The sequence below is a fragment of the Cricetulus griseus genome, chromosome 7, assembly GCF_003668045.3.
Source record: "Cricetulus griseus strain 17A/GY chromosome 7, alternate assembly CriGri-PICRH-1.0, whole genome shotgun sequence".
Classification (NCBI taxonomy): domain Eukaryota; kingdom Metazoa; phylum Chordata; class Mammalia; order Rodentia; family Cricetidae; genus Cricetulus; species Cricetulus griseus.
Genome location: NC_048600.1, coordinates 97,764,163 through 97,790,558, shown reverse-complemented (window position 1 = coordinate 97,790,558; position 26,396 = coordinate 97,764,163). Strand labels below are relative to the sequence as shown.

The following is a 26,396-nucleotide window of genomic DNA, read 5'->3' as shown; positions in this document are numbered from 1 at the left end:
TACAAAAAAAAAAGAAAGAAAGAAAGAAAGAAAAAAGAAAAAAAAAAACTACTCTACCTTCACATGAAAGTTAAAAAAAAAAAGAAAAAAAAGACTATTGAACTAAAAACAGTCAACTGTTTACGTATAATGTTAAATTCAGGAGTTCAGTGTTTTACTAATATATCCTGTTTTGAAACCTCTTGTTCAAAAACAAAATGTTTTGAGCAATCAACCAAAATTGTTTCTTTTCTTTTCCTGTAGATGTTCTGACAGATTTGCAGGGCTTTCGGCTCACTGTGCTAGTATGTAAAAAAGGTGTTGTTTACACAAGGCAAAGGAAAACCATGATATTCAGACAGTTGCCAAATAGAATAAATTATAGCACAAATACTGTAATGGTGCCTGGCACCAGCAACTTGAGAAAGTGTTAAAAAAAAAGTGTTACAAGGTTTAAAAAAAAAAACATCTTTGCTAATTTTTAGTCCTGTTGAACATTCATGAAATTGTTAATATGACTTATATAGACCCACACAGGTTTTATTTTTGTGTCTTTAAAATAAAAGTCCAAAATATTTAAATTTTATGGTCAAATATGCAGTCAACAGCTGCTACTTTTTTCTTTATATATTAAATTTCTCATATGTCTTTTATTGTTCTAATAAACCTAAGCTTGTGTGACCTCCAGTGCATATTAGACCATTCACTGTATGAAAGAAAACATGTTGAATAAATTTGTGAGTTTTTAATAAAAATAGAAAACCTGATGTTTAGATAATTGGTGTGGTATTCCATGTTTTCAGCAACTGGAGGGAAGTCCCAATAGAGTGCTGAAACCAGTCGGAAGGCAGACAAGACTGGGGTGATCTGTTTTCACCTGGACTAGCTTAAAACCCTCCTCCACCTTTCTTCTTTGGCTTCCTGCTGTTACTAAATGCAGATTTGCATTCTGTGGATTTAAATGGAGTTAAAGAGATATTTGCTGATAAGTTAATATAGAATTGGAAATAGAAATCAAATCCATGACTAAAAAAAAAGCAAAGGCTGTGGGTCTGTGATTAGGTGAGAAGCCAAAGCACCCCCTCCTCCCTGCACTTGCAAAGCCAGGCTTGTGAATGTCAGATACTTGTAAATATAGACCTGGTCTCTTTCAGAGCGTCAATTCATTTTCCATAGATAATCCTGCTTTCTAATTTGGTGGGTTGAAAAATAACCTAAAATGAAAATAAAGTATAGAAATTCATTTCTAGAAATGAAATACTTTAATCCCTTTCACAGAACTGATACGAAATTGATATTGGATGGTATTTGCTACATTTGAAATTCCTCAAAAGAAAAACTGTTTTGTCTGACATAAGATACATATTAAGTTCCTGCAGAAGATGAACAAAAATAACTAATAAAGAAATCAAATTGCAACTGGGAGTTATAGGGTCTTGAGAATAGTTCAATTCCATCCAAACCTTCATTAGAAATGGAAGAAATGTGAACATTTTCTTCTATGAAATACTAATGTGTGAATGTATGAGTGTTTTAATATTAGGGTCCCAGGGTTTCTTTTGCCTAGGTTTCATATTGCCTAGATTTCAGTCTGAATCATACCTTATTTTTTTTAATTAAGCATTTTACATTAAATTGTATAGAATTTTCAGTACCACTTTCCCTATTTTGTTAAGACAGAGCCAAGTTTATCTTTCCCGCAGAAAAGACTTTAGAGTACACAATATTTCACTGCACCCCTTTGATGGCTTATCTAACTAAGGACTATCAGGGAAGAATCTGCCAGTGTTCTTTCAGAAATAAAAATTTATAAAATACAAGGGGGACTTTGGAAACTCCTAGCCGCTGCATACAGCGAATTTTCTTAATATGCAATCACTGGGTCTGTGTGTTTTCCCCTTTTACCATGTATATACATTAAATCATAGCTAGCATTCATTATGGCCACCACCCTGGAACCCTCCCCCTTAAGGACATTCATTTAACTGAACTTATGCTCATCGGGAAGTGGCATTTTCCTATCAAGGATACTGAATTATTTAGCAGCTTTATTGTGCTAACGGAGTATTTGATAAACGCTTTAAGAGTCGAGCAGGCGGCGTATATTCAATTCTTCTAACTCCGTGGCAGTGGCGCAGTCTTTTCCCTCGGCGGGGTCATTGTGAAAGCCAGCGAATACCGGAACAGGTGGTAGTGCTCGCTGGGCTGTCTAATCTGGAATCGAGGGGCGGGCAGTGGCTGGGCTGCATTCACAACTGTAGGGCACCTCTGCTCAGAGGTGCCCAGAACCATTCCTGGAGAGACTGCCAGAAAGGAGGATAATGCCCTTTGGTCCCCTACCGCCTCCTCCCATCTGAGAGGGAAGCCTCCTCACAGCTGAATTTGGCTAGCACTTGTTTTCCTCAAGCCTTCTTAAAGTCCCCACTTCTTTGCTTCCAGTCTCAGGGGGGCTGCCATCTAAGCCGAGAAAGGACTCAAAGCTCACCTACTCAACTTCTCCCGTGTTTTGATGCAAGGCCAGGCAAGAAGGCAGGTGATTTAGTGGACAGGCTCTGTCAGGGGTCTGGGACACCAGGTTGATGTTGTTTGGGATGACTGACAGGTTAGAATCTGGTTTCTCTAAACTCTTGAAACTGGTTGTTTCTGACCATTGGAGGGAGGTGTCTCACTTAGTCACCTCTGCCCATCCATGATTATTTTGCAGCTCAGACCAAGGGAGGTAAATCCCAAAGCCCTTCTGTCTTTTCTCCAGAGAACAGAGTGCTCACCTCTAAGCTCCCCTCAGCTCAAACCATCTCATCTCCATCCTAGAACACTTAAAGGCTAAAATTTCTTTAGGAAGCTATAATGCCCTTTACTGGCCCCTCCCACAAACCACCTGCATCTCCAATCCCACTCCACCCTAGTCTGGAGGCCTTCAGACACCGCTCAAAACTAGAATGCAACTGGGGAAGGAGTTCCAGACTATTCGAATGGTCTCTCCCTTGCCCTATCTATGCCTCAACTTCCCTTAGTTGCACCCATTGTTTCTTCTTTGCTTCCCTCCTGGAAGAAAAGTCATGGAGTAGGAACATAGGGGAAGCAATTTTTGTGGAGCCTAGGATATATGTGGCAAGAGTATAAAGTGCTCTTGACTCCTTCCTAAAAATGTGTCCCAGGTCAGGGGCAGCTAAGACAGGAGAGGGAGAGTTGGTAAGTAGGCTTGTGGCACCTTATGCTTGAGTTTGCTCAGCTTGGCTGGCCACAAATAGGCCAGCAGTGTCCTGTATGCCTAACAGTTTCAAGATGGTCTCTGCCCTGTCTCCCTTCCTCTTAACTCTTTTCTCCTAACCTTTAAGGGCAGGTTCTTAGTGCCTGAAATAGCAAGAGAAGAGGATCTGGGGGATGTAATTTACTAAATGTGGGGTGGGAGAACATTTTTGTTCTTTATGTCTAAGGCAATGGCACCTTGTAGAGGACAGAGGAGCACTTTTTTTTTTTTTTTTTTTTTGGCTATGGAGGCTCTGATACAGGCACATGACAGCAATCACAAAGAGTACACTTAAAAACAAGCCCTCTAACTACTCAGTAATACAGAGATTTTCTTTGCCTGGGTCTATGATCTGACATTCTTTGCTCTCCATGTCTGAAAGGCTCTACCCTAAGACACTCTCTGTTTCTCTTTTTGTAGCCCTGGTCATCTTCACACAAGAGCCACTTAGGACAGGGACATGGGACAGGCTACACTAAAGGAGTAATATCTTACTGCCTGACTCTGAGGGTCTCTGAAGACTCTGAGTTAGGGATTGTCTTCCTGGGATTCCACTGGGAGCTACCAGTTGCCTACATTGATCTGCCTTTTGGGATCCAACAGGCCTGGAGCATACTTAAGAAATAGTACTGGGCTTGGGGTGTAGAACTGGAAAGAGTCCCTGCACAAAGCTCAGGATTCAAGTCCCTAGCACTGGATAAACAAGGTGTAGTGGCACATGCCTATAATCCCCATGGAGGCAGGCAGATCAAGGAATTCAAGGCCATCCTCAGCTACATAGTGTGTTTGAGGTCAGCCTGGACTAGAAACTGCCTCAGTGGGTAAACAGGTACAAGGTACAGCCACAGTGTGCTGCTCATGTTTTCTTCTTCTTCTTCTTCTTCTTCTTCTTCTTCTTCTTCTTCTTCTTCTTCTTCTTCTTCTTCTTCTTCTTCTTCTCCTCCTCCTCCTCCTCCTCCTCCTCCTCCTCTTCCTCCTCCCTCCTCCTCCTCCTCCTCCTCTCCTCCTCCTCTTCCTCCTCCTCCTTCTTCTTCTAGAGAAGGTTTCTCTGTGTAGCCTTGGCTGTCCCGGAACTCGCTCTGTAGACCAGGCTAGCCTCAAACTCAAAGATCCACCTGCCTCTGCTTCCCAAGTGCTGGGATTAAAGGCCTGCACCACCACCGCCAGGCCTACTCATGTCTTTTTTACTGGATTCTTCTGAGGCAACTTTTTTGTTTACAGCAGATTCTAGGACTCCACGGAAGATCTCCAAGCATATTAGTATAAACCACTTTATACTCAAATTTGTCCTTCCTCATTTTCAGTTGTTTGCTGCTCTTCTAGGCCGATCAGTGTGTGGAGAATCTAACTTACTCATCCTGTATTTCATCTAACAGTGCCTGCCGCGTAATGGGCAGTCAAGGAACGCTCCATGTGAAGGAAGAGAATGTAACATGATTGCATATCTTCATTTTCTGGGTGCAATTAAGTTTATCTCATTAAGGCCTTTATATTTTAAGTCTAACCATTTAATGTTAGAACTGAGTGAAGGGTTTCTCTTCTGCATTTGTTCATCAGTTTCAGGGGTCGGAGTCACTCTTTGAACAGTAAAGCTATTAATATCGAGGAGTGTGTAGTAGAGTAATTCAAACCCCTTGCACCCCTTTGCTCACCCAGGCAAGGGGGTACAAGAAGCTACAGAAACGAATCTTGATTTGCGGAACAACCATCGCGAAACCTAATTATTCCTATTAATAAAGGTAACACTTGGCCGCACATTTACACGTGCAGGCCTCTCAGATCCTGGCTGCTGAGAGGCGGAAGGTGTGTGCCTGGCCCCAGGCTCCTCCACACTGAGAAAAGCCCTGCTTTGAATCCCTGTCTGTACCTGAGGTTCGAGAAGCTTATTCTTTACTCCTTTCACAAATCAGCCAGCCACCGTGAGCATGAGTACTTTACGCTTCATTCCTAAACCAACCTCGCACAAAGCTTGAGGCGTTATTTTGTGCTTCGGGGACCCTGGAAGCTTGAAACGCAATGGGCGTCTCTAGAGGCGGTCACGTGCCCTGGCGCGCTCCCGTGCGGCACGCCGCGCGCCCCTGGACTCTGGCGCACGCGCGTTAGGCCAGGCTTCGCGGGCCCGTGTCTCCAGCTTAGCAACGCCAGTGGTGACGCGAGGCCCCGCCCCTCCGGCGCGCGCCTCCCGGAAGTTGCCTACCCGGGAGCTGAAGGCTGGCACCGCAAGGTCTCTGCTTGTGGTTCTGAGTAGTGTCGGTCCCGAGCATCCGGGCCGGAGCGTCGGCTGGGGCTCGGGGCTGCACGTTCAGGAGCTCAGCGCCGGCTGTGATCTGGTGACCATGGCGGGGCCGCAGCCCTTGGCTCTGCAGCTGGAACAGTTGTTGAATCCCAGACCGCGTGAGGCGGATCCTGAGGCCGACCCGGAGGAGGGTGAGGCCTGACTGGGGCCGGCCACGTGCGGAGCTGTGGGCCGGGGCGGGCCGCTGGCCCCCGGGCCTGCTCGCCTTCCCTTTGCGCTAAGGAAAACTGTGTCCCGGGAGGGTTGACCCCCGGAGGGGTGGAGGGTGACACGAGCTGTAAACGTGCATTCCAGACTTTAGGGGTGGGTCAGACACATGGAGCTCCTGGGAGTTACTGCTGGAAACTACTTGCAGCCGACTGGCTGTTATTTAGGATGATCTCTCTGGGATTACCTGAGAAAGGAGAAAGAAGTCTGATGAGTTTCAGGTTTCTGTGTGTTTAAAACTGACCCCCTCCAGAAACTTGTTTCAAAAATGAAAAAGTAGGCTTCTCTGGTGCTGTTGAAGCATGTTTGTTTGGTTTGGTTTGGTTTTTCGAGACAGGGTTTCTCTGTGTAACAGCCCTAGCTGACCTGGAACTCGCTCTGTAGACCAGGCTGGCTTTGAACTCACAGAGATCCGCCTGCCTCTGCCTTCCGAGTGCTGGGATTAAAGGCGAGCACCACCACCGCTAGGTGCATGTTTAGGTCTTAAAGATATTTGCCCACGTGCTGATGATGGACTAATTCTTCATAAGCCTTTCTGAGACTAGCTGGGAGTAATTGTGCTTTAGACTTGAGTCAGAGAGTTGTGGGGAAGGAATAATAGAAGAGATTAGGAGTTATGGTGTAGGAATATCAGGTGAGGAAACTGGGATTTGTTTTAGCCAGGGTAGGTGAAGCCAACTGGAGGGGTGGGATGGGTGACTATAGCACTTGATGACTGATCAATATTGGAGTGACTGTCACATATTAAGGATGAATTAAGGTCTGTGGGCAAGTAACTGACATACTTGGGCCCTGGATATAATCTTCAGAACCTCCAGAAAAGAAAAGGAAACAAAAATACCATGGAAAAGGAAGGAAGAATCAGATCAGATTTGTCGTATCCAAGGCATAGAAACAGTCTTCTAGTAGATGCAGAGAGTTAGCTTTCTATTCAGAATCAGAAAGCAATGTGATAGTCTCCCTAGAAACCAGAAATAAATTCCCTATTCCTGTAAGTTAGTGGAAATTTTATAGAGGGCACTTGATGAAGTGAGGGCTGGGGATGTAGCCCAGTTGGTAAGAGTACTCAGCACAGAAAGGTGGGATGTGTTGAAACTGCTTAATTGGGTTCCTATTAAATTTTTTTTTTAACCTAAGATTCTATTTTCCTCCCTCCCCCACAGCCACTAGAGCCAGAGTGATTGACAGGTTTGATGAAGGTGAAGTGGAAGACGGTGATCTGGCAGTGAGTAGCATTAGAAAATTGGCGTCATCTTCCCTCTTGGACACAGACAAAAGGTATTCTGGAAAGACCACTTCTAGGAAAGCTTGGAAAGAAGACCACTGGGAACAGACTTTGCCAGGTTCATCTGGTAAGTAGACATACAGGAAACTCTTCTCTTGCCCTAGTTTTGTAGCGATAAACTGCTGTTTCTGAATGCTTCCTGGAAGTCTGTGTGTCTCTACTTATTTTAGGAGCGACCATTGATTTGGTACTAGGAAGGGCCTTAGAGGTCACCACTTCACTTTAAGAGAGTCCTAAAGCCCAGCTAGGCATGTTCCTGTTATCTCAGAACCAGGGGAGACTGAAGTAAGAGGGTCAGAGTTCAAGCCTGGCTGCATAGTTCTGTACTAGCATGTGCTCCACCTGAGACCCCGTCTCAAAAGAACAAATAAAAAGAAACCTAAAACTCAAGTTACCAAGTTCAGATTAATGGTTCAACTTAAAATGAGTGAAATGAGCCAGTACTAGGTTTTGGCAGGGCTATGTTAAAAAAAAAAAAAAAAAAATGTCAGCTATATGTGTTGCTTTTATATTTTGACCCTTTTTGTTTTTCAGGTTTTATATTGATTCTCTGTGTATTAGTTATTCATGAAACTGACCTTTTGTCATTGTAAAAAATAACAGTGCTTCCATCTTTTCTGAGAATTAGGATGTGAGCTTATAGTTTTAAGCAATAGTAAGTTTCTCAAGATGGAAGAAGTCTCTGGATATGGATATTGAGAGGATGCCATTTATTTTCTTCTAGGAAGGTCATGTTGAGAATCCATTGATAATATTCCAGGAGCTACCATTTAGGTTATGATATGTATGTATGATTTAGTGTTTGATGTAGTTCTAGGAACTTAACAGGCTAGAGACTTAAGAGGGCTAATCCATGAGCCATTATGATAAAATTTATTGAGTTCTTACCATGTGTCAGCTACTGTAGTTAGCTCTTTTAAGTTCTGAGAGCCTGGGACACAGTTCCCCCCAAATATTACCATAAGATCTAGAGGCTTGGTCCAATGACGAAGAGCACTTGCTTTTTGGGGACCCAAGTTAGATTCCCAGAACCCACATGGAGGCTCACAACCACCCATGACTCCAGTTCCTCTGTAGGCACCAGAGGTGTACATATGTACGTGGAGGCAAAACACTCAGGCATGTATAAATCTTTAAAAAAGTAAAAATACTACCATCATTATCGTTTGACTCTTTCTAGTAGCCCAAGAAGTTGATATTATTTATCCTCATTTTACAAATAGAAAGTGAAGGGCTAATTGGTTAAGTAAAAGTGACACAGCTGCTAAGTAGAAAAACCAGAATTCACATGAAAGCAGGCTGGTTTTAATATCTACACTGTGTTGTATGACAATTTCTTAGTTTGAGAATTAGTTAAATTTAAAGGGTTGTTTTACTGAGTTTTTAATTTTGACAGCCTATCTGAGACTTTAAACTTAAGGACACGTGTGTGTGTGTGTGTGTGTGTGTGTGTGTGTGTGTGTGTGTATACACATGTGTGTTTTTTTTCTCTTGAGGGGTCTGGGGTCACATGCCTTTAATCTCAACACTTGGGAGGCAGAGGCAGATGGATCTCTGAGTTCAAGGCCAGTTTAGTCTTCATAGCAAGTTCCAGCCACAGTTACTTGAAAGACCCTATCTCCAACGAGACTAAAACAACAAACAAAATTAGGACAGAGTCTTATCCTGTTACTCTGGTTAGCCTGGAACTTGCTATGTCGACCATGCTCGAGTTAGAGGTAAGGGCCACCATATCTAGCAAGTTTAGGCATGTTTCTTGAAAGAAGAGCCAGAGACTTATGTTTTCATAAACTCTTTATTTCACTTGGCTATTGCTAACTTGTTTACTGTATCCAGTAATCATGGTTGTTACACTTTTATGTTTTCCTACAGAAGAGGTTAGTTGAACATCACAAAATCTCTAAATGTCAGATGATGATGCAAGCATAAGTAAAGCATGGAGCTGTAACTGGCTCATCAGCTGTAAGATTAAATTTAGACTCCTTCTTGTGGACAAGATGACTGGTCCTGATTTTCTGGCAACCCTCTAGGTTCATGTACCTCCACTTCCCCACTCCTCTTGTGCAGTCTCTACTTTAGTTCTTTTCCTTACTTTTTCTCAGTTTGCTATGCTTTATAAGTAAATTTATAATGTCTCTAACCTTTTCCTGGAAGGTCAGGTGGTTCCTTCTCTTCTTTTAGGGAAGATGGGGATTGGAGTGTGGGGAGGAGGCAGGAACTCAATATATAGTCCTGGTGGGCCTGAAACACACTAACTATGTAGACAAAGCTGGTCTTGAGCTTGCTTTGACTCTCCTACCTCTTAACTTCCAAATGCCAGTATTACAGGTGTGTGCCAGTTTGGTACCTTTTCTATATACTATCTTGATGTTGTAGTGTATTATTGATATGCCTATCTAACACTCCCATAAGAAAATGAACTCCTCTTCACAGGTATTCTAGTTTTGTTTCTGTTGCTATAATAAAAATACTTTGGCAAAAAGCAACTTAGGGAAGAATTGGGTTTATTTCAGTTTACAATTCTGGATTTTAGTTCATCATAGATGGGACATCATGGTGGCAGGAGCTGGAAGCAGCTGGTCATATCATATCCAGGTCAAGAGTAAAGAGAGAATGAATGCATCTTTACTTGCTTGCTCTCAGCTAGCTTTCTCTTTCTCCTGTCTTACACTGTTAGGACCCTCTGCCTAGGGAATGGTGCTGCCTACAATGGACTAGATCTTTCTACATCAATTAACAATCAAAATAATCCCCCCTAGACATATCTACAGATCAGCCTGGTCTATATAATTCCTTATGAAGACCTAATGGTGTATGCCTCTTCAATACCTATTCTCAGGAAACAGAAGCAGGTGAGTCTCTGAGTTGAGGTCAGCCTTGTCTACCAGGAGTATATAGTGAGACCCTGCTCCCCCATTATCCCCCCCCAAAAAAAGACTTTCTTCTCAGGTGATCTTAGGTTATATCAAATGGACAGTTAAAACTAACCAGCACAATCTACCCCTTGTCAACCTAACATATAGACACATCACTTTAAGCCATAACTTTCTTTCTGTTGTTCCTAAAGTCTCATATTAGTATTATAAAAGTCAATCCAACTCCAAAAAGTTCTTAAAATCCTTATAAATCCCAACACTTTTAAAAGCCCAAAGTCTCTTTAATGCTGGTCTTCTTTAATAAAATAAACAAGTTATATACTTACTAGCACAGCAGATATTAAAACCCTTTTTTAGTCTTGGTAGATACATGATGGGTGCTTGTTATTTGTGTGCATGTGGAATTGGTAATGATAAACTATTTTTTCAGATGTAGCTTTGGGAAGACTGAGACAAGGTCTACTATGTAGCCCTAGCTGGTCTAGTACTCATTGTATAAAAAAGTTGAATTTGAACTCAAGGTAGTCCTGCCTCAACCTCCTGGGTACTGAGATTATCGTCATGAGCCACCATGGCTGGCATAAAGTTTTTTCGAAGCACTTTTCATTCCTGTATTATACCTTTTGTTTCTGTGTCTTTATTTCTTTAGGTTAGACTCATGTTTTGTTTCTTTTTGTTTCCCCTTAGCATTTTAGAGATAGTAGATATGTAGTAAACGTTTGTTCAGTTGAATAGAGCATAATAGCATGTTTGCTTTCATAGTAGATGCCACAGTTCATTAATTGAAATGAAAGATGTGGCCTGGTATTTTTCCTCTAGGTAAACTCCTGCCCCTCTTATTTATTTATTTATTTATTTATTTATTTATTTATTTTGCTTATGATTTAGACAAAGAAATATCTGATGAAGAAGGGTCTGGAGATGAGGATTCAGAGGGCCTGGAGGAATCGGAGGAAGAAGAGGAGGAGGAGGAGGAGGAGGAGGAAGAACTAAGTGCTACTGAGGAAGAGGATGCTGACAATGATTCACAGAACAGTCTGGCTCAGAAGAAGGGTAGAAGGCATTCTACAGAAATGCCAGGCTTCAGTTTCCAGAGCATTAGTGATTATGAAAAATTTACAGAAGGAATGGATGACCTGGGAAGCAGTGAGGCAGAGGAAGAGAGTGGCATGGAAGAAGGAGATATGGAGGAAAATTTAAAAGGTGAGAGTGAAGAAGACAGGGAAGGAGACAGAAACAGTGAAGATGACGGTGTGGTGATGACCTTCTCCAGTGTCAAAGTCTCTGAGGAAGTGGAGAAAGGAAGAGCTGTGAAGAATCAGATAGGTGTGTATGTGCTTTTGCTGCTTATTTGTTTTTCAGGGCTTCTGCATTAGTCTGCTTTGGTTTTGTTCAGTCCAGTGCCCTTCTAATTAATCTATGACATACCTCACTTTACCCAGAGGTCTGCACCCCAGTTCTTATCTCACTGCTTAGCAGGCTCTCTCTGCTCTGGACCTTGTGGAAGATTGAACAGGAGTGTGTCCTCTCCTTTTGTCAAGTGTTAGGGTTTCCTCTCTCATAGCATTGTTTCCATCCAAGAGAGGGAATTTATTTTCTTGAATGAAGAATGCTCCTATGGCATGAAAGTCATAATGCATGCTGCTTAGAGATTGGTACTGCTTGCTCTCTCTCATCAGTCCCCAGCTCAGAAAGAATTCCTGACTCAGAGATGGACTTCTTTTTTACTTTTTTCTTCAGCGTTGTGGGACCAGCTCTTGGAAGGAAGGATCAAACTACAGAAAGCTCTGTTGACTACCAATCAGTTGCCTCAACCAGATGTTTTTCCAGTCTTCAAGGACAAAGGTGGCCCAGAGTTTACCAGTGCTCTAAAAAATAGTAAGAATACTTATACCATTTGGGGGTATACTGAGTTGGATGTTTTAAAAAAAATAAGATTTTTAAAATTTTAGTGATATTGGGGCTCAGTGGTTAAGAGCACCAGCTGCTCTTCCAGAGGTCCTGAGTTCAATTCCCAGCAACCACATGGTGGCTCACAACCATCTGTAGCTAGATATGGTGCCCTCTTCTGGCATACAGGCATACAGGCATACATGCAGGCAGAACACTATAACATAATAAATAAATAAAAATAAATCTTTAAAAAAAACTTTAGTGATACTATAATATAGAATATTGGTTCCAATTTTTATTTATACTTAATCTTATCAAAAAATCTAAGTAATTAGCAATTCTTTTAAAAATAGCAGTATAACCCATTATTAAAATGACAACTTTAAAGTAGATCATGTGTTTCATGATAATCACTTGACATCCTTCCCTTGGCTTTTTGAATTACTTCTTAAATTCTTTTTGTTGGTGTCTTTTTCAGAGACAGGGGCTTTTCTGTGTAGCTCTGGCTGTTCTTGAACTTGCTGTGTAGCCCAGACCAGCCTTGAACTCAGAGATCTGCTTGCCTCTGCCTCCTGAGTGCTGGGATTAAGGGTGTGTGCCAGCACTCCTAGCTGAGTTACTTCTTAAATTCTTAAAACTTCTTAAATTCTTAGGGGAAACTGTTTGAAAACTTAGAGGTATAGAACAAGAGGGAGAGAAGGAGTAATTAAACTCAGCCCTTATGCTGGTTGTACCACATGCTTAAAGGATGTGTTCCTCTGTTAGGGAGGGCTTTAGAACAAGTTAAATGATGTTATTCCTATTTTTCCTTTGGGTAACAAAGAGTGAGGAAAGAGACTGACTATAGGGGAGGAATACATTTTTGGAAGAGAACTACTGAGCTATAAACTCAAAAGAATTCTAGAGAGAAAAAGAATTTGAGGTTATTTGGTTCCTAATTCCTTCACTCTACAGATGAGAAAACCAGAGACAGTGGCTCACCCAGAGTTAGAGTTTGCTCATGAACAGCAGATGCAAAATTCCAGCTTTTCTTCCTCTTAGACTAGTAGTCTTCCTCAAATAATATTGCCTCCTATGTGTCCAGTGGCAGCAAAGTGCCGGGGCACAGGGAAACATGTGCCCTGGTTGGCATGGCTATTCCTGACATGTACTCTGAGATGTTGTTTCATTTGTATTTTCAAACTTAAAAGCTGGGTCTCTGCCTGCAATCCTGGTTACTCTGGAGGCTTAGGAGTATCCTTTGTGTCTTTATAGTATGGAGTTAGATTTGGAAGAGAACTGAGGACATCTGGTTTGATCCTATAAATAGGGTCACTTGAAAAAAATTCAAGATGCCTATGTGCAACTTCAAAGATTTCTTTTCTTTTTTCTTTTTAGACAGGGTCTTAGTATGTAGACCTGGCTGGCCTCACAGAAATCTTCCTTCTACTTCCTCATTGCCAGGATTAAAGGCATCACCACCATTTCTGGCATAAGCATTTCTTTTGTAGGAGAATATGTGGACAATTTTTAGTTTTGTGGCCTGCCATACTCAAAGTTTATTTTCTGTGAAATCTGGGCAACCTTTCAGGAATCTTTCAGTGTGTGTTGTGAGGTCTTCAAAAGAAAAGAAACCAACTGATTTCCTCTCCTGACTCCTCTTCTTTCTCCCTAAATATACGATACAGTCTTCCATTTTTAGATTTTTGGAGCACTTCTTTGCTATTTTTAGTGCCCTAGTATTCTCATTTCTGAGGATGCCTTTGGATGAGACCTAAACTGACCTAGATTAAATAAATGTCTTTTTGTTTTGTTTTGTTTTTGTTTTTTAAGATAGTGTTTCTCTGTGTAATATCTCTGGCTGTCCTAGAACTCACTATATAGACCAGACTAGTCTTGAACTCACAGAGATCCGCCTGAATGCTGGGATTAAAAGCATATGCCACCACTGCCTGGCTGTCTTACACACTTTACAGTAAGGTCTTTTCCATTTTATTACTCATTAGTCCTTTTTTAAAAAAGATTTATTTATTTATTGTATATTCAATGTTCTGCCTGCATGTATGCCTGCATGAGAGCATCAGGTCTCATTACAGATGGTTATGAGCTGCTATGTGGGTGCTGGGAATTAAACTCAGGACCTCTGAAAGAGCCAGTGCTCTTAACCTTTGAGCCATTTCTCCAGCCCTATTTGTTAGTCTTCTTACTCGAATCTTTATAAATACTCATTTTTTATTTTATTATTTTTTTAAAAGATTTTATTTATTATGCATACAATGTTCTGCCTTCATGTATGTCTGCAGGCCAGAAGAGGGCACCAGATCTCATAAGAGATGGTTGTGAGCCACCATGTGATTGCCAGGAATTGAACTCAGGACCTCTGGAAGAGCAGTCAGTGCTCTTAACCTCTGAGCCATCTCTCCAGCCCTATAAATACTCATTTTAAAATACAAATATTTTCTGGGTTAGCATCTGTCTTAGTTTGAGTTTCTATTGCTGTGAAGAGACACCATGACTATGGCAACTCTTATAAAGGAAAACATTTAATTGAGGTGGCAGCTTACAGTTTCAGAGGTTTAGTCTACTATCAATGCAGAAAGCATGGGGTATGTAGGCAGATGTACTGGAGGAATAGCTAAGAGTCCTACATTTTGCAGTCAACAGGAAGTCGACTAAAAGTCATACTGAGGGAAGCTTGAGCAAAAGAGACCTCAAAGCCCGCCCCCACAGTGACACATTTCCTCCAACAAGGCCACATCTCTTCATGGTGCCACTCCCTTTGGGGGCCATTTTCTTTCAAACCACCACAGCATCATATTCTTAATTTCTTTAGTCACTTGAATGTTACTTTAATTCTGCTTTATAACAGTTCTGATCTTTCTAATCGTTTGCCTCCTCCTGGTGAACTTCAGTCATTCTGACAGACGTCTGTTACTTTGTGGTAGAAGAGGGAGAAGGAAGGAGTATTTATTTGGTGTTACATTCTGAGAGGATAGGGGTCTAATAATCAGAATTTCAACACATCTGAAGGTAGTCAGTTTGTTTGCTTCCATCCTCTTATAACAGTATTACTTTAATACGTTATATACAGCCCATTTGACTAGTTTTCGTAACAATTTCTCTGGTATAATATTCTGAATAATATATATATATATATATATATATATATATATATTATATATATATATCTCTGGTATGAAACAGGCTGATTGATAATTGGTTATTCCAGATCAAACAGTAGAATTTACTCTCTTTTATTGAGTCTTAGTCATTTTTTGCTTTTGCATTTATTTTTATTTATCTTTTTAACTGAGACCAAATCTCACTGAATAACCCTGGCTGGCCTAGGTTACTATGTAGATCAAGCTGGTTTCAAACTTAGACCCACCCTTCCCTTCTGAGTGTTGGGTTTAAAGGCATGAACTATCATACCTTATTTGCTTAGTCTTACAGAGCAGTTAAAGTTAGACTGCCTATATTTGTTCAGTTTTAGATGGTCTCATGTGCCCTAGTGGCTTTGGACTAGCTGTGTAGTAAAAGATAACCTTGAACTCCTAATTTTTCTGCTTCCAACTCTCAAATGCTGGGATTAATCTTTTTCTTTTTTCTTTTTTTCTTTTTTTTGAGACAGTGTCTCTTGTACCCAGGGTGTCTTCCAACTTGCTTTGTAGTTAAGGATAGCCTTGAATTTCTGATCCTCCTGCTTGCATCTGCCTAGTACTAGGGGTGCAGGCGTGTGTGCTACCATGTCTAGAGTACAAGTACCCTAACACCTTGCTTGGGTTAACACACCATCTCAGCAGTTGATTAGCTCTGTGGTCTTGGGCAGGTGACTTCATAGTAAGATAGGGCTAATATGGTTGTGAGGATTAAAGGACATAATCAATGTAAAACATAATTGTACAATGTCTGGCACACATCCCACCATAACAGTTAGGTACGGGGGTTATCTTTTTCTGTTGAAAGACATTGGGCAGTGTTTAGCTCTGTGGATGGTTCTTGTTGGTATAACTATCATCCCCACTGTCTTCAGTGTTTTTATAATCTTATTAGTATTCAGAATCCCTATGTAGTTTAAGCTAACTATTGTCTAGTGTTATAGTCTGCTGTAATACTTATAAACCTTGGCCTCTTAGGCTGCTATGGAAAGGTAGGTTTCTAGTGGTTTCCTTAATGCCTTGCAGAAGCATTCATTCGAGTGTTCATTCAAGTATTTTTTTAACATTTTTAAGTTATTATTTGTGTGTGGTTGTGTGTATGTGTATGTGCGAGAAAGAATGAAAACATGGCAAGATCCAGCTAGCAATCACATGTGCATACATTCCACAGCCCATATGCGGAAGCAGAGAACTTTGTGGAGTAACTTGTCTCCTGCATTTATGTGGTTTCAGATCATCAAACTTTCAATACAAATACTTTTACCTGCTGAGCCATCTCACTGGTCCAACCTTGAAGTATTTTTCTTGGGCTTTGGTGACACCAAATACACTGCTTAGGTTCTCCTACCTTTCTGATCTCTTCACAAACTTCTTAAATATTATATATATATATATATATATCTTCTAATTTTTAAAATTATGTGAGTGCAGGTACCTCTGGAGGCCAGAAGAGGTCTAATGATCCCCTGGCTGGAGTTAGAGGCAGTTGTGAGCTACCTTACTTGGGTGCTGGGAACTGCCAGTCCTGCAAGAGTGGTAAGCACTCTACCTTTGGGACATCTCTCCAGCCCTTCAAGCTCCTCTCTCTACCGTGTAAACTGCAGTGAATACAGGATTCTGTTCTTAGGTTGTGGTCTATGTATGCTCAGTATATTTTCTCCTTGTACCTTTGTTTACTCTCAGAGTTTTTCTGATAGTTTTTAAAACAACAGACCTGTAGGTATATTCTAGCACTGTAGACCAGAGAACCAAGTCTTTGTACATTCTGCACTTAAATCTACTTTTTGGAAACTTAACAAATATTTCCTTGACTTTTCTAGTACTTGCACTTAGTCTCCAGGCATCTTACTGTTACATGTTGGCAATTATATCTCTTGAACTATGAAGTGACTTCCTAGTGGCTGTGTAGATTAAGGTGAAGCCATAGAGAAACCTTAACAAAATTAAGGGATATTCTTTACACAAAGCTACTTATCCAAAGATGTTAGCTTTCCCCCTCTGACTTTCATTTAACAAGTCTTACAACATCAGGAATTAGGCCTTTCATGTTGGTGACAATGATGTGTAAGGAAGAAGGCAGGTTATATAAGAACATGCCAGATGAATTATACAAACTACATTATGTACATAACCTGTATTACAGTAAGAATGTGAGCACAGTGAGCCCCCACTTAATATCACTAGCTTAAGTGGTTAACCCATTCCTGCCTGCCTGCCTGCCTACCTATCTGTCTATCTATTTTTATGGTTTTTCAAGACAGGGTTTCTCTGTGTAATCTTGGCTGTCCTGGAACTTACTCACTTACTCTGTTAGAACAGGCTGGCCACAGAGATTCGCCCGCCTCTGCCTCATGAGTGCTGGGATTAAAGTTGTGCGCCACCACTGCCTGGTTGGTACTCATGCCAAACTTACAGCATCTATCGTCTTTTTTTTTCTCTCTAGACAGGGTTTCTCTGTATTGTTTTGGAGCCTGTCCTGAAACTTGCTCTGTAGACCAGGCTGGTCTCGAACTCACAGAGATCCACCTGCCTCTGCCTCCTGAGTGCTGGGATTAAAGGCGTGTGCTACCAACACCCAGTCCCAGCATCTATGTTTATACTGACAACTTCTTTCTTCTGGACCATTGTGAAGTAAATAGTATATATTCTCTCATTTTTTTCAGTAAATCTTTCAGTGTGCATGGCTAAAAGATAAGGATATTTTTTTTTTTTGGTTTTTCAAGACAGGGTTTTTCTGTGGCTTTGGAGGCTGTCCTGGAACTAGTTCTAGTAGACCAGGCTGGTCTCGAACTCACAGAGATCCGCCTGCCTCTGCCTCCCGAGTGCTGGGATTAAAGGCGTGTGCCACCAACGCCCGGCTAAGATAAGGATTTTAAAAAGATTTATTCATTTTATGTTTAGTGTTTTTCCTGCATATATTTTTGTGAATCACATGCATACTTGTTGCCTTTGGAGGCAGGAAGAAGGCATTGGGTCTACTGGAACTGGAATTATGTTAGATTGTGAGCCACTATGTGGATGTTGGGAATGAAACCTAGTCCTACAAGAGTATCATGTGCAATTAACCCCTGAACTGTCTCTCCAGCCTTAAAAATCTTATTACTAGCTGGATGTGGCCCCCACCTTTAATCTCAGTAGATCTTCAAGTTCCAGGTCAACCTGGTCTACAGAGCAAGTTCCAGGACACTCATGCCTACATAGTCTCAAAAAACCAATATTGTAATCATTATTCCACATAAAAATTTTAGCAAGTTTGTTAGCAGGACTAGGAAATGAACCCAGGGCATTGTGCATGCTAACAAGTGTTCTGCCACTGAGCTATACTTTAGCTGGGCAGTTAATTTTTAACAAGAATGGCTGACTTGGACAGATGGGAGAATTGAGAGCATTTCTGTAACAGGCACTCTGTTGTCTTCCCAGAGTTTGCTGTACAGCTTTAAATGAAGTGATTATAGGAAAGCTAAACTTTAACCATAGTAAGTTGACCTTTTAGTTAAATGCATGTTATTAATGTGTTTAATGAGATGCATTACAAACTGCAGTGAGCACCATGTTTCATTACAGGTCTAAAATGCAATATCATTAAAGACCTTTAATAGAAACAATGGTTGACATTTTGATATTTCCCATAAGCAAAACACCAAGAATACATATAATGTAATATAAATGTAGAGGAACTGTTAAAATTTTTTAACTTACCTAAGAGTTTAAAAGCAAATTTTACTATTAGTAAAGTATGTTTTCTTTGTTCTCTTCATTTTCCTACTTCCAATTTATAGTCACACCTCCCTCATTGTTCTTTGGGTTTTTTTTTTCCCAAGACCCACAATAATTTTGACTTGCATAGATTTTTTCTTTGTTACTTTATTTTGCAGGGTCTCACTATGTAGCCCTAGTTGTCCAGCAACTGCCTATGTAGACCACTTTGGCCTTGAGCTCAAAAAGATATACCTGCCTGTGCCTCCTGAGTTCTGGGATTAAAGGCATGTGCCATTATATCCTGCTAAATAGATTAACAGGTTTGTTTTGTTTTAATTTAAATACCCTCTTTAAATTTTATTTATTTATTTGTTTGTTTGTTTTTGGGACAGTTTCTCTGTGTAGCCTTGGCTGTCTTGGAACTAGGTCTATAGACCATGCTGTCTCGAACCCACAGAGATTCACCTGCCTCTGCCTCCAGATTAAAGGCCATGTGCCACCACCTCCTGGCTGAAGTTTTATTTTTATTACATATATTTATTTTATATCTATGAGTATGTAGGTGCACCCTGGGTATGTAGTGCCCACAGAGGTCAGAAGAGGACATTAGATCCCTTGAAACTGGAGTTACAAATGGTTGTGAGTCACCATGTGGGTGCTGGGAACTGAACTCTGGTCCTCTGAAAGAGCAGCAAGTGTTCTTAATGGATGAACCATGGTTCTAGCCCCATACACTAACATACTTAATACTAATTTGACTATAGTACTTAAAGAATGGTATTTTCTTGGGGCTGGGCAGATGACCAGTAGGTGGAGGTATTTGCCACCTGGCCTATCCTGGAGCTGGCACTTCTGGATATTTTGCATGGACATTTTCTGTCTTTTTTTTTTTTTTTTTCTTACAGTTTCTCTGTGTAGCCTTGGCTGTCCTGGACCTCGCTCTGTAGATCAGGCTGGCCTCAAGATTCACCTGCCTCTGCCTCTTGAGAGTTGGGATTAAAGGCTTGTGCTACCATGCCCAGCCTGCCTGGACATTTTCAAATTATGCAAGACTCACAGAGGACTAGAAAATTGGGACTGTAACTGTTTGTAGATAGGAGCTGGAGCTGTGATCTGTTACAGTCTTCCTGTCTAGCTATATCATAAATCTGGATTTTTAGGGTTTGCATTTGCTGTAACATTGGCAGAAGAGTTGTCAAAGAGTCATTGGTGAGTGGGTGAACTGTCCCTACATTGCCTACCATTGTGAAGTTGATAGCCTGCTTCTGGACTGCTTCCTGGCCTGAAGTGGCCACAGGCCCCAGAGGTAGCTGCTGACTGCATAGCTATGGGTGGTGGTTCCTCCATACTGGAGCCACTGTCCATGTAATTTTGCCTTAAAAACAAAAAAACAAAAAACCCAAACTTTTTTTTTTTTTTTTTTTTTTTTTTAATGCTAGGGGCTGAAGAGATGACTGAGCTATTAAGAGGATTTGTTGCTTCTGGAGAGGACCTGGATTCAGTTCCCAGCCCCTACATAGTAGCTCAGGATCTGATGCCTTCTTCCAGTCCTATAGATGACTACATGTGCATGTTTCAAATAAGCATAATATGAAAAAAGAATGTAAAATTGCCCTATTAACACTTGTATTTTCACCAGGCGTGATGGTACATAATTTAAGTGCTAGCACTTGGCAGGTAGACAGGTGGGTTTTTGGGTTGGTAAACTACATGCTTAGCATGGTAAAAGCCTAGGTTCATCCTTCAGTGTCACAAAACAACAAAAAAGTCACAAGTAGTTAGAGATGCCTGCTGGCTTGCACAAGGCTTACTTTTAGGAAATGCAGTTGCTGGGACAAAGGAATTGTATTTTTTTTTTTTTTTTAAGTTTTTGGGTTATATTGCCATGCTGTTCCTTAGAGGAATTATAACAATTTAAATATTTGTCTGTAACATTCCTTTTCCTGCACTCCTGCCACCACAGGGTATTATTGATCTTTAATTTTTCCTCAACTGTGGGTGTGAAATGAAGGCAATCATTTTTTAATAACTCTCCATTTGATATTTACATAATACCTGTTGACTTGGTTTTGCAGTGTAAGCCTTGTTTGGTTAGTTCTTAGAGAAGGGTTTCTGTGTAGGAATATTGGTCCCCATGAATGCCTACTTTGCCCAACTTGGTTCACCAGGCATTTATGTTATATAGACAGTAGGGTGGGTCACAGAGCAAGAACTGTCCAATATAACGATGTGGTGTAACCAGGAAAGTGCTAGACTGATTTTCTCTATCCTCCCTTCACGTTCTCTCTCTCTCTCTCTCTCTCTCTCTCTCTCTCTCTCTCTCTCTCTCTCTCTCTCGTGTGTGTGTGTGTGTGTGTGTGTGTGTGTGTGTGTGTGTGTCTGTGTGTCTGTGTGTCTGTGTGTCTGTGTGTGTGTGTGTCTGTGTTTCTTGGGATCAGACCTTAGGGACTGGCCCATGTTAGGCTAGTGCTCCATTGCTTGGTTATAGCCCCTGCTCCCAATGTGGTGGTGTTGGTTTTTTATTCATTGATTCTACCTACCTTGAAAAGATGAGCTTCAATTTGATCAAAGAGCAATGAAAACTAAGCTTAAAAAGTGCTGAAACCAAACTTGTCAAGTAATTCATTTCCATGGCAGAAGGAATTTTTCCTTTGGAAAGAGGGTTAGTATGTAGCCCTGGCTAGCCTGGAACTTGCTATGTAGACTAGACTGGCTTCTAACTTACAGAGATCTACCTATCTCTGCCTCTGAGTGATTAAAGCCTTGTGAGAAACAAGGTCTCACTATGTAGCCCATGCTGGCCTTCAGCTCATTGTGAAGTTTAGGGTGGCTTTGAATTTGCAATCCTGCCTTAGTCTTGACTGCTGAGAGTACATGTATGTGCTACCCAGCTTGGTAATATTTACCCCCACAGGTTGGCAGAAAGGTCAGTGATACAGTGCTTGTGTAGTATATACAAGATCATGAGTTCAATCTCCAGCATTATTAAATAAAAATAGAAATAGTGAGTCATAGGGTAGGAAGCAGCTTTGATGTGTAGCTAGTGTTTCACAGTGGGGTCACTCTTCCACTGTATTAATAGTGAAGTATAGACCATTGTATGTTGGAATCTCATGATACATATATTTAACTATATATGTATATTTAGCTAGCTCAATTGACTGTATATACCTGGAAGTCTATGTGTGGAAGGGAGACAGAGATAGGAGACAGACTCCAGTAAACTTCTTATAAACTGGATTTAATATATGAAGTCACAACATGCCTCCCTAAATGTTTTGGGGGTGAAAAACAGACTGTGTTGTACTTTCTGAGAGGCAGCACTGAGGTGTACTCAGTGGTGTTGGAATTTGTGAGTGAGTCATTTTGTCAGAGCTTTGTTCTTCCAGAACAGTAAGACAAAAGTCTGTGTTGTTACTTGCCACACTTTTGGTAATCTGTTACAATAACAAAAGGAAACAGACACAGGCCAAATACTTTAATGCTGATGTAATAATTTTCAACTTAGGAATGTGTCCATAATAAAATATATATCATTGTGGGATACAGAGATGGCTCAGGAGTTAAGGGCATTTACTTCTCTTACAAAGGACCCTGGTTGAATTCTCAGGCAGCTTGCAAACCCTGTAACTCTGCTATCAGGGAATCAGATATCCTCTTCTGGCCTTGGAGGTACTAGGCACACATGGTGCACAAACACACATACAGACACCCGTACTTACTCATAAAATTAACAAATCTTTTAAAAAGTTTGGAGAAGCCGGGCGTTGGTGCCGCACACCTTTAGTCCCAGCACTTGGGAGGCAGAGGCAGGCGGATCTCTGTGAGTTCAAGGCCAGCCTATGCACAGAGAAACCCTGTCTTGGAAAAAAAAGGGTCTGGAAAAAAAAAGCTGGTGAAAGCACCGGTTGCTCTTCCAGAAGACCTGAATTAGATTCTCAGCACCCACATAGTGACTTACATTCAGATGATCCAACGCCCTCTTTTGACCTCCACAGGTACCAGGTGTTCATGCAGTACAAATACATACACGCAGGCAAAACACCCATACACATAAATCTAAAAATAAAAATAAAAAATAGTGAATTTAAAGAAAATAAAGGGCTAGGGAGATGATTCAGTGGGTAAAGTGTATGTTGCTTTCCCTCCATCTGGCTGAACTGTTAAGTCTTATAGGTATCCTTTAACATTTGCCTGCATTCACTGACTTTTTCTGTCTATGCTCTGGAAGATTGCTGAATTAGAAAGTTATTTCTATTACTCTTTGTTTTTGTGGTCCTGCGTGGAGCTCAGGACCTTGTGCATGCTAGGCAGGTACTCTGCCACTGAGCTGTGTCTCCAGCCCCTCTGGTTCTTTTTTATTTTGCCTTTTAATTATATTTTGAATCTCTGAAAGACCATTTATTTTCTGAATGCTCTTTCCCTATATAATTAATTTACTTAGAGTGTATTATGGACATTTAATGCTGTCCTGCTTTTGTTTTATACTCATTTTAGATTCTAGAATTTGTTCTTATTTTCATTAGGTTTTCATACTTGTTATGGATTTTTTTTTCTTTAAGTTTTTATCCAAATCATAGATGAATGTAAGAAACAATACAGTCATTCTATAGAATTTGTCATGGAAACCATTCATCTATTGTGTGTCCTGACTGCTATAAATCATTGTCCTGTAACTTCAATTACAGATTTTAATAATTTTAGTAAACTTTTTAAGTATATAGATTTTCTTCTCCAGTTATGTTTATACTTGAGTTCTTCAGTTTTAAGCATTGTCTGTTGACTCTCAAATATCCAAGTGAAGACTTAGTTCTTGCTCCTGTTGCACTGATACATACTTTCTGTTTATTTGCCCCATCCTGGTTATTGTAATTGGTTAGATCAATATTCATTGTTCATATTATCGTACCTGTGTAAGAACTGTTCATAGCTGATGTTTTTTGGGTTTTTGTTTGTTTGTTTTTGTTTTTTCTTGGGACAGGGTTTCTCTTTGTAGCTTTGTAGACTAGACTGGCCTCAAACTCACAGAGATACACCTGCCTCTGCTTCCCAAGTGCTGGGATTAAAGTGTGCGCCACCACCACCTGGCTTCACAGCTGATGTTTTAAAAGTAAATATGTATGTGAAATATTCACATTGTGATTATTTCTCTTTCTCACACATTGTGCTGTTTTCTAGAGTTAGTGTTCTACCCACCCATCTGTCCATCCATCCATCATGCATCTACCTTGTGGGTAATACTGACCTCAGTATGATAGTTCTCCAGTTTCCAAGCACTGTGATGATAAGAACTCACCACATCTAGTTTAGTTTTCCATGTTGTAATTCAGTTCCCCAACTTCTTTCTAGATTTTGTCCTGATTTCCTTCAAGATTTCAATGGAAAGTCGGGCCTGGTCTTGCACACCTGTGGTCTCAGCATCCCAGGGGTCTAAGGCATGAGAATTATTTGAACTTAGGATGAATCAAGGCCAGACCATCAGACTCATCTCAAAAAGATTTAAAAATTTGCTTAAGTATATATTTTTTTTATTATTTTATGGGCATAGATGCTTTGCCCGCATGTATGTCTAGGCACAGCATTTGTGCCTGGTGCTCAAGAAGGCCAGAAGAGGGTATCAGAGCCCCTGGAACTGGATCTTCAAATGGTTGTGAGCAGCCATGTGGGTTCTGGGAGTTGAATCCCAGTCCTGGAAGAGCAGCCAGTGCCCTTAAATATGAGTCATCCTATCCAGCCCCTGAATTTTTTCTTTTCTTCTTTGTTTTTTAAAATTTGATTTAAGATACAACCATCTACAGCTCCAGTCCCAGAGAATCCAACACTCTCTGTCCTTCTTGGGCACCAGGCACTCATGTGGTATACAGACATGCAAGCAGGCAAAACACCCATACACATAAACATGATAAAATTTAAGGAAAAAAAATTAACTGCGTCAAATATTTTGCTAGTTTGTCTTTTCAGAGGAGTCTTTCCTAGAGCCTTTGACTTGTGATCTGCACCTTTTTAGGACCCAGCTATCATGCTGGCGTCTGTCATGTTATCCAGATATCACTGTAGCTTCTTGCTTTGGTGGCTTCCTGAAGCAAACTGTGTTATGCTTGATGAGAAAAGGAACACAGGATACAGTTTTTTGGTTTTAGGGTTTTTTGTTTGTTTGTTTTAGATTTTGGTTATCTGCAAATATCATAGCCTACGTCTATCAAGTCAATGACAGTTGATTGACAGGGTGTAAGGGTTCATTTGTCCTCCAGATTTGAGTTAGTATTGACAAGGAAGAAACCACTTTGATTCCTGATACTATTGTGTCCCTTTACTCCCCAGAAACTGGAAACTTGACAGAGTTCTGAAATGTCATTAAATGATGTAGTGCAGGTATATTTTTGTCTATTACACAGGGTTAGTTAGAGGACTTTATGTCTAGAAACTCAGTTTCTAATTCTAGAAAATCATCTTGGAATTATTTTGTTTTCCTTCTTTCAGTTTTCTGCTCCTTCTGGAAGACCTTTCATTTGGCATTAGACTGCTCTATAGTTTTCTTCTTTCAGCTTTTGTGGTGGAACTCAGAGCCTTATGAATGCTATTTAAGCAGTCTTTTGTACTATATCCCAGCCCCTGGAAGTTTATATTCTTTTGTCATGCTTTCACTTAGCATAATTCTTTTGAGATTGATCCATATTTTTTTCCTTTAAAATTTTATTTATTTATTCATTATTATGTACGTATGTGCATGATATGTACATAGGGTTCGGTGGGGGCTACATTTGTCACAGAGTACCTACAGAGGTCAACTCTAGCGAGTCAGTTTCTTCTTCCTTTTTATGTGGGATTGAACTTAAGTTACCAGACTTTGTAGCAAGCTCCCACTGATCTGTCTCTGCCATCACAACCCATATTTTTCATCAGATATGTGCTCATTGTCCTTTACTATTAAACAGCATTCACTTGAATGCTTGCACCACAGTTTACTTCTAGTTTGGGACTGTTACAGATCTGCCCCAAGTATATGTGTATAATTATGTAGCCTCAGATTTTCATTTCTCTGGGTAACTGAAAATAGAATGGCTAGGTCACATGTTAAATGTATTTTTAATCAACATTTTTAATGTTTACCAAAGTGGTCACATTGTTTTAGAACCCAGCAGTGGGTCCATCTTCCAGAAACACTTGGTTTGGCCACTGTGTAAAATTTAAACATTTTAATAATTGAGCAGATCATTGTCTTTTTAGGTTGTAGGATTGAATTGCTATATATTCTGTCTTTGTCCTTCCTTTGTGGGTTCCTATAAAAAATTAATCTGTAGAGTATAAGGGTTCAGAGGTGACTTTTTAGAAAGATACAAGTTTTTTTTTTTTTTTTTGAGACAGGGTTTCTCTGTGGCTTTAGAGGCTGTCCTGGAACTAGCTTTTGTAGACCAGGCTGGTCTAGAACTCACAGAGATCCGCCTACTTCTGCCTCCTGAGTGTTGGGATTAAAGGCATGCACCACCACCGCCCAGTAAGATACAAGTCTTTACAGTGGCAAAAGAATAATCTTCAGGGGCTGGAGAGATGGTTCTCTGGTTAAAAGCATTAGTTGCTCTTCCAGAGGACTCATGTGTGAATCCCAGTACCCACATGGTAGCTCACTACCATCTGTAACTCCAGTTCAGGGGATCTTCTGGCCTCTGAGGGCTCCAGGCAATCACTTTAATATGCCTACATGTAGGCAAAACACTCATACATATAAAATAAAAATAAATAAATCCATAAAAAACAAGAGAATAGTCTTAAACAA

The 26,396-nt window shown here is 40.6% G+C and overlaps 1 protein-coding gene across 2 annotated transcripts in view; it reads left to right on the top strand.

Annotated features, from left to right (window-relative positions):
- The first annotated feature begins 5,408 nt into the window (after window positions 1-5,408).
- Aatf (apoptosis antagonizing transcription factor) overlaps window positions 5,409-26,396 on the top strand; it is a 96,450-nt gene continuing 75,462 nt past the window's right edge. Inside the window, exons 1-4 of one of the 2 annotated variants that reach the window (XM_027426415.2) lie at window positions 5,409-5,656; window positions 6,896-7,084; window positions 10,782-11,219; window positions 11,634-11,771. In XM_027426415.2, the coding sequence (XP_027282216.1) occupies window positions 5,566-5,656; window positions 6,896-7,084; window positions 10,782-11,219; window positions 11,634-11,771 (856 nt within the window). In that variant the 5' untranslated portion in view covers window positions 5,409-5,565. The remainder of the gene's footprint in view (window positions 5,657-6,895; window positions 7,085-10,781; window positions 11,220-11,633; window positions 11,772-26,396) is intronic. The other variant, XM_027426414.2, reaches the window with a different exon arrangement.